Genomic DNA, 8,297 nt, shown 5'->3' on the forward strand with positions numbered 1-8,297 from the left:
AGCTGTGAAATGCACAGGGTCTGTATGGGCAACACTGTAGGAATGATAATGATAATTGTAATACAGGGTTTCAAGCTTTTGCAGGATAATGTAGATGTTGTCGACCTCGCAGACAACGATGTCAGTAATAATGCCGAAATTGGGCATTAAGTGTGTGCAATCAATAATGATGACTTGTCCTCTTTTGTACTTGTGCCCATCTGCTATTATCCAAGAAACACTATAAGAAACATTATCATTGTAATTGCCTATTATTGTAATTGCCTTTTACCTTGTTATCTCAGCACATTCTTCCTCAATTAAAAAACAAAGTGCATCACGCCATTGTAATGAGGCTACATGTTTTTGTTGGCCTATGTATTATGTATGCATGCATGTAATGATTAAACGAGTGTTTCCAAAACTTGAAATTAATACTTACATGGTCCAACAGAGTTCATGGTATCAAAAAAATTATTCGAAGATAAATTGTAACAGAATGAGTGCTGGTAGTGTTCAGATAGCGTCTTAAGCACATTTTTAAAGCACTTAATTCTGTGAGCCAGATCTTTGAAATAGTTGTGCTTTGCCTCCAGTCTCATACACCAAAGGTGAGATAGTGGTCCACATCTACATGCATAGACAAATCAAAAATAAAGAATAATTTTCTTTAAAACCTTTGGATCCAATCTGGATAATGGACCATATAATGCATTTTCGGTATTAAGTTACACTCAGGGTAGAGCTCTTTAAATGCAGAGTGATGATCTCTTATAAGGATTCTCATATGGTCCAAGCATTCAGTTGAAATAATTGGTGCAAAGAGGTAGTCAACTATCTCCAACAAGGCAAGAAAATGAAGCCAATAAGGGTTGTCTTTTGGAATATGATTGCCAATCATAATAGGCAATAGTCTAGCCAAGCACCACATTTCTGTTGCTATATAACATATGTAAGCATATGGTTAATCACAACTGACATGCATTACCTGTTTGTTTTAAATTATGATCTTTATTTTTTAGAGTTGTAGATGAGATAACAGAAGGCTTATTGGCCTTGTCAGTTATTCCGTATGGAAACTTTGAAATAATTTTTTCCAGCAGAGAGAGACTGATAAACTTGTGACTGATGAAGACTTTCAACATTTCCTTTACAACATATGGGAGACAACCTTCTAGGACGTCGTGCATAATATCTGGTACGAGGCCTTCAGTGATGTGGAAGTAAGTTGACTTGTGGAGAACAGAATCTTCATTGATTCCAAATGACTTTGAAATATGCTCATGTGTAGCACTATTTGTTTTCAGAGCCCTAATATGGTACTCATGGGTAGACCTATTTCTTTCCTTAAATTCATGAGCTAAAAACTAAAAAGAATTTAAGGAATATAATTTAAGCATTAAAATTACACAAACCTTTGATTGCATGTCATCACTAACAGATAAACAATGACGGCATTTACGATGGGCAGATGCTAATGATTTATATCCTCCAATGAATTGGCTCCCCAAATTGTCTCCCTGAAAAACTGATATTGTACCATAAAAATGATGAACACAATCATCCGTTTTAATTGATATTCCATCCTTGAAATATTAGGCAATGAAAATTACAACTTTACAATGTTTTACCTCTTCTAATTTCTTTATTTTGTTCATTATAGGTTGAAGTACCTTATGTGCTCCGTACTTTTGAAGTGTAACAGATTTGGTGACACATAGCAAGTGAATATTAGCCAATGGTGATCGATATTTTGGAGGTATATTTCCAATTGTGAAGTAAAACAAAGCTGTTAGTGACTGAATGTTACACATTACTTACCAGTAATGACCTACCTAGTTTATGCTTTTTTGCCCTAGATCCTAAAGGATTGCATATCTCAACATCATCGTAATATAGTTGAATTTGCAATGCTGTTTTATCAGCAGAGAATAGTGGATGCATTTTGAATAATGACCCATCACAAAAGTCACCTAATAGTCCATCAGCCCTTTCATGACCCTGTAATACCTGAAATATTAATAAATTCAATAAATTTTGACAAACTGCGATTTGATAAACTTACTTTATTTCTCAGGATATCATGTTTTAATAACAACTGCAATGACTTGAGAAAAGGAATGTCATACACTACATCTTGCTTATCAGTTTCTCCTCCCAATTCACGTCTTACAGGTTTCTATACATTACAATGTGAGTTACAAGTAGGGATTGTTTAATATGTAATTAGTAATAGAGGAGATGGAGAACTTACTAAATTGAAATAGTAATTGTAATTGCATGAAATTATTACATGTACCTTGATAACGTCATGCATCAATTTTAACTGAGCTGCTATGCATGACAGCTACATGTTGTGTTAATATCAAAAACACATTGTAAATAATTAAAGTTCACTATCATTCATTGTAACACTAATTATTTACTGCAAGTCGTTGTCACTGGGTTGTGTAGTGTACATGTTCATGTACTATAATACTAATAGTATCTATTTACAATTTAACTGTAATAGCATGTAATAATGTAGTAATAGTATAAGCAAACTGTATTTATAATAATTTACGAAATTTGCTTACTTGATAATCTAGGTATGTTGTAAAGTATGCTTCTTGTTGATAGGCATTTCGAAGACCACCAAATGGGTTTGTTAGATCCTGCTGCTTCAATATATCATTTATAGATGAGAGTTGTTCATTTGTCAACACGCCACCAAGAACATTGTGTAACTTTTGCTCTAAACTGATCAATTTTGATTGTACAAGATCTGTAACTTCGTCTGTTACAGCATTGAGTGCGACCTGAGATAATTTGTACTTTTGTTTTAATTTCATTATGAGTAGTGCTGATTGTAATTGTGGTGGTTTTGTGACTTCAGTGCCAGTACTATCTCCACTGTGACAGTCTTCAAGTTCCGCGGTGTTCTCATCTATAAGTGGGGCTGTCGAATCATCTAGCTGGCTGTCGTGACTCTTACACAAATCTAGTCCACACTCATCTCTGTGACTGCGATAAAGACTGTATGCTTCTTATAAGCATGAAACGTCTTGAATGTCCTTGGACAACTTGTTACTCCACAAACAACATTGAAGTTTGCATCATTAGAATGCACAGATCCAATGTGCCTTAAAATTCCTTTAAATTTGAGAGAAGCAAATCTGTAACAGATTGGACAGAGAAATTTGCTGGACAACTCTTGACTCATTTTCTAGTGGGTGGAAAAGGCACGCGATTGCGCGCCAAATTTGGTATTAAAATTATTTAGTTATTTTTAATTTAACTTCAATCACGTGAATGAGAGATCCGCGCTGGCTGCAGCGATCAAGCATAGATTCTATGGATCAAGGTAGCGGCCAGTAGCAAGACGGTCTCAAGCAAGAGAGATAAGGGTATTCTATAAGAAACTCAAGTAGAAGTATTAAGAAAGTTACTTGTTTATGAAGTAAGTTGTAAAGTTATGGCTAAAAAGTTGCTTATCATCTAATAATGACCATAAAATTTTGCAGCTGCAATTCTTATTCAAGGTAGCGGCCAGTAGCAAGACGGTCTCAAGCAAGAGAGATAAGGGTATTCTATAAGAAACTCAAGTAGAAGTATTAAGAAAGTTACTTGTTTATGAAGTAAGTTGTAAAGTTATGGCTAAAAAGTTGCTTATCATCTAATAATGACCATAAAATTTTGCAGCTGCAATTCTTATTCAAAAAGAAATGTCGACAGCAGGAGCAGCAGTTAATGTGTTAATTACGTACAAAACACAAAAGAAAGTATTGAGTGTTCGCACAGACTTGGGTGCTACTACTTTGCTACTAAAAGACAGATTTGTCTCACAATTTAATGTAAGTTTGGTAATTATGTGACAGTTAGTCTATAGCTAATAATTATGATGTATTTTGTCACTAAATTGTGTGTATGGAAGCCTTGATTAGTGACATGGATCTATAATGTGGATGGGAGGCGGAAAACTCACTATTAATCTAGTTTTATGAAAATGCTTTCTACATGTATAGGTTGACTGTAATGCATCTGTTTCTTTTCAAAGATATGATTCAAGGTTTGATGAGTATGTAGATTTGTCAGAAGATGACACTATTGAAGATTGTGATAAATTAATTGCTATTGTGTCCAATATCAATGATCAGGTAGGTTTTCATATAGCTGTATGTAGACTATAATGTCTTCCTCTCTTTTTACCTCTCTGATTTGTCAACTACAGGAATTAGTATCATCACAGCTGAATTGTGAAACTTTGCCTCAAAAAGAGAATGGATGCAGTTCATTGGACGATCCTACAGAACAGCCTGATGCTTTGGCAATCGCCAAAGAGGTTGTTATTACAAATGACAGTAAATATTATTACAAAAATATATAAATCAAGTATTTTTTATAGACATTCCTTGCTCACTTTTCTCTTTGTTGACACTACCATATATTGTTCCTGATTCAAAGGCCAAGATAACACATACTACGCTTATGCAATTTTTACCTGAGGTATAATTATTTAAATTTTCAAAAATTATTTTATACATAATAGGCATATGAAGATATTCAATATGAAATAGACCAAATTTCTATAAGCACACCATATTTGCTGATAGAGGGTTTTATTAATAATCCTATTCAAGTTTATCTTGTGACAGATCGTTTCCTAATTTGTGATGTTCCTATGAAGTCCTCTCTTTTTTCTTTGATGGCGGCATACTTCGTATACTATATAAAGTATCCATATGGCTTTAATAATTTTTTTTCTTTCCTTGAGGTTATTCTGTTTGGACTGAAACCTGAGAAAGTTACTACAACTGTCAATAACTTACTTTCTCGAATATGCAACAATTAATAACAAGTATCATGCTTCATAGAAGTACCTATATAAAAGAAGAGTAACAATTATATAGACATTATAATTTTTTTTACTTAAGTTTTTTGTCTTTAACTTTACCTTTAGAAATTTTATCTTTTTTTGTATTTTTTTTTAAATGTTTTACAAACACTAAATGAAGTGTGACAAGTACACTAAATGCAATTGTAATACCAACACTATAACTTAGAGTGTGATATGCACACCGAAGAAGGTGTTCATATAGGGACAACGGTAGCACACTTAAATTAGTGTGAACAGCACACTTTGTTTTTTTCAGTGTACATACACACATGGATATGAAACAGGAAGTCGGTATCCAATTAACTCTTTGAAATGAGAATATTATATTTATTAGGTCTACTGAACAAAACAAAAACACCTATATACCTTCTTTCACAAAAATAAGTGAGTCAAGAAAATTCTTGAAAACATAGACAGAGAGAAAAGCGCCAAGGATAGAGCTATGCTGGTTATGACGTTTACAGGTGAACTTCATTTTGTCAACAGGCCTCATGTTTACATGACAAAATTAGAAGACCTCCATTTTTATTTGTAACCACCTTTTCTAGACTCTCGAATGGAGTTAGCTAGTAAGTCTTGGAATCATAATAGTGTATTGTTTGTTACATGGACTGAAACTATTCTCGTGTCAATGTAATGAGAAATGACTGAGATAATAGCCAAAAACTAGTTTTTTTAATATTAATTTTGTAACCACCTTTTTGAGACTTCTGTACCAGGTATGAACAAGTTACTACTTTGAGTGTATTCATTAAGGCCTCTTATATAGACTGTTTATGGTTTCATTTTTCTAGATGCTATGTTTCAAAAGTAATAATATTTTTTTTGCAAGTGTTTCAAAGGGTGTGGTTTAATTTTTAGTGAGAACTGAGTAGTGAAAGAATAGGTTATTTACCAAGAAACACAAGCAGGATTTCAGTGGCATTGATGAGACATTGTTACATGATTGTAAAGCTTCATATTTATGCTACCACAGAGAACTATCAAGATTGAGATGATGTACATTACAGCATAGGCGGCTATAGGCCCGGGCAAGCCAGGGCATTGCACTGGTAGTTTTCAACCAAAACCACACCCAAAAGGTGTGTTTTGTTATTATTAGGAGTGATATCATCACTAGAATTCATTTTTTATAGCCAAAACTGTTTATACTTGCTATCAGCTCCACTTTACAGTTATTTTAGTGTGATAACTGGCTTCTGTGAGCTATCATAAGGACTTTCAGTCATTTTATTAATTGACCACACCCCTAAATCTTATGAATAATTAATGAGCCCTGGTTAATTCAAGATTCTGTAGCCGCCTATGCATTACAGTATGTACCGTATGGTGATACAGTAAGTGCGGCTTATAATAATTGTTGTCAATGTTTTTATTGCTATTTTTATAGTTAAAATTTGTTGAAGGACTCATAATAATAATCAATCTATTGGGTCACTGAAGAATAGAATAATCATCAACAGTTATAATGATAATAATTTAAATAATAATTTTTTTTAGTACTTAGCACAGTGCATTCTTTCTTGTAATAGTAGATCTTCACTTTTTAAAACTAGAATATCGATTGCAACTCTTATATAGTCGTAGACCTGAGCTTTAGTAAGTAATTCAACTGGATTTCTTCACTATTTTGCTTGTGCCATGCTTATACACGTGTAGTGTAAACGTCACAATACATCACTTCCGGTGCCAAGGATCGAGCGCATCCTGTTTCATATCCATGTGTGTATGTAGTATCTATGATTAGAGTGGGTCTCGCTCATGCTCGCCCCAATTAGATGCCTGTCCTCTACTTATTAATTGAACCAAATCCTGTCTGTGCCAATGCTATTTGGCCGAAGCTAAGCCAGGAATCTTTTAATTGAGCCTTCTTGTAGTAGATATAGATCTTGCATCATAGCTAAAAATCTATCTATGAAAAAGATGATTGATGCCTATCAATGGAGAGCAATTTATTAGACTGTGTTAACGGCCATTGTTAAGCTCTCTCTGGCAGTAGGGCAACTAAAGGCAAAGCTGCAGTAGACAACAAGTTGGGTAAGTCTACTATATCAAGAGAGAAGACATCTCTAAACTATCAGTAGCCCTGCCATTGTGTCTGCCTTTTTCCTCCCCCTCTTCTTTTCTGCACACACACCCACAGAGTTATTATATTCTTTCCTGATTTTGTTGCTCCAAAATCAGGGACTTTGCCAAAAATGCCAAGGAGAGAGTCCTTCAATATTATATTTTTTTCTGATACATTATACATGTACTTCTCTTGTGTAGAAAGTTTGACCTGGTTTGGATCACAATTGTTGTTCTAACAATTTTTTAAATGCTCTAATATTGGACCTAAGTCCCTGTAGTAATATAGTTGATCTACATGGTCTTGGGTCAAATATTATGAAAAATTAAAACGAGAGAAACCTTTATTTTTATAAATTTTTTGATACATGTACACGTCCCTGTGTTGTGTTGAAAGTTTGAGCTGAAAATTAATTTTTTTATGAATATTATTTTTTAAGTTGCTCAAAGATTATTTTTTTTAATTTTAAATTTTAGTTTGCCTATTGTGTTGCAATGGAATGCTTTGAATTACTTATCTATCTTGTCCAAGTATATGTTATTTTAATAATTGTGCACTCTCATTACATAATAGTTATAGCACAGTAAAGAGTGCTGTATGGCTGATAATGGCACGAGGGGTAGAGTCGAGACAGCCAATCATAGTAGGCCGCCATGTTTTACAGTACAACGAGATCCAGTGATCAAGCAAACAAGGATTCAGCAGGTCATTCGAGCTAATAGAGACTTCATAATACTTACTTCAACTCAGGAAAGTAGTAACCTGACCAAGAACCCAAAACTTTGAGAAACAAGGCCACTAGAGGCTACGCTAGAGCGAAAAGAGCATAGGCATACTGCTCGTGACGTCACAAATATAATTTCATGTACAATCCACTTCCTGTTTCGCATCCACTTGGTATATATAGTATCTGGTTGTCCCTAAAAAGCGGACCGGACCGGACCAACGGACCCGAAAAAACTAATTTACGGACCGAGCGACGGACCCGATACAAACTAATTTATGGACCCGACCAAGGGACCCGAAAAGACTAAAGTACGGACCCCGCGTTAATGACCACGGACCTGACCGACCTAGCAGCATAGATATCTATGCTAGCATCAGTATCTATGATCTTGCAAACTCTATGATGGCCTAGACAACATACAGAACTTCCGTGAAAAAAAATGATTTTTATCTATGGTGATAGTGATGCTATCAGTTGAGTCATAATACAATCAATGAGGCCGTAGTTCATTGTATTGATCACTGATGTCTGTAATATTCAACTTGAGTTAGTAGTTTGTTATATTCATGCATCAGCAATTATTTATTTATTTAAAATTTTACAGTGATTGGCAATGAGAATGAGAACGGTTAAGAAGCTAGATAAAA

The 8,297-nt window shown here is 34.3% G+C and overlaps 2 protein-coding genes and 1 long non-coding RNA gene across 5 annotated transcripts in view; 2 read left to right on the forward strand and 1 right to left on the reverse strand.

The window, feature by feature from the left end:
- The window catches only part of LOC100637707 (uncharacterized), a 3,091-nt gene extending 110 nt beyond the window's left edge, over window positions 1-2,981 (reverse strand). Inside the window, exons 1-10 of the mRNA XM_019995364.1 lie at window positions 2,556-2,981; window positions 2,045-2,158; window positions 1,815-1,989; window positions 1,611-1,768; window positions 1,395-1,565; window positions 968-1,346; window positions 657-918; window positions 422-609; window positions 272-353; window positions 4-220 (exon numbers count right to left, since the gene is read on the reverse strand). Of these exons, the coding sequence (XP_019850923.1) occupies window positions 4-220; window positions 272-353; window positions 422-609; window positions 657-918; window positions 968-1,346; window positions 1,395-1,565; window positions 1,611-1,768; window positions 1,815-1,989; window positions 2,045-2,158; window positions 2,556-2,810 (2,001 nt within the window). The 5' untranslated portion in view covers window positions 2,811-2,981. The remainder of the gene's footprint in view (window positions 1-3; window positions 221-271; window positions 354-421; window positions 610-656; window positions 919-967; window positions 1,347-1,394; window positions 1,566-1,610; window positions 1,769-1,814; window positions 1,990-2,044; window positions 2,159-2,555) is intronic.
- A 303-nt stretch (window positions 2,982-3,284) lies between these two features.
- LOC109581313 (uncharacterized) lies at window positions 3,285-5,110 on the forward strand. Of its 3 annotated transcripts, none has more exons than XM_019995341.1 (7): window positions 3,285-3,322; window positions 3,501-3,596; window positions 3,661-3,812; window positions 3,984-4,115; window positions 4,190-4,319; window positions 4,364-4,464; window positions 4,508-5,110. In XM_019995341.1, exons 3-7 carry the CDS (start codon window positions 3,684-3,686, stop codon window positions 4,808-4,810), a joined length of 795 nt encoding a protein of 264 aa, XP_019850900.1. In that variant the 5' UTR covers window positions 3,285-3,322; window positions 3,501-3,596; window positions 3,661-3,683; the 3' UTR covers window positions 4,811-5,110. The 3 variants fall into 3 exon arrangements, with proteins under 3 accessions (XP_019850900.1, XP_019850899.1, XP_019850901.1); XM_019995340.1 differs by having other exon boundaries at window positions 3,309-3,418; window positions 3,483-3,596; XM_019995342.1 differs by lacking the exon at window positions 3,501-3,596 and having other exon boundaries at window positions 3,317-3,418.
- A 561-nt stretch (window positions 5,111-5,671) lies between these two features.
- Window positions 5,672-6,022, forward strand: LOC109581318 (uncharacterized). The gene is made up of 2 exons (XR_002184587.1): window positions 5,672-5,937; window positions 5,992-6,022. It is a non-coding gene; the product is annotated as an uncharacterized LOC109581318 (long non-coding RNA).
- The last annotated feature ends 2,275 nt before the right edge of the window (window positions 6,023-8,297 follow it).

The sequence above is a fragment of the Amphimedon queenslandica genome, unplaced genomic scaffold (assembly GCF_000090795.2).
Source record: "Amphimedon queenslandica unplaced genomic scaffold, v1.1 AMPQUscaffold_13447, whole genome shotgun sequence".
In the NCBI taxonomy this organism is placed as follows: Eukaryota; Metazoa; Porifera; class Demospongiae; order Haplosclerida; family Niphatidae; genus Amphimedon; species Amphimedon queenslandica.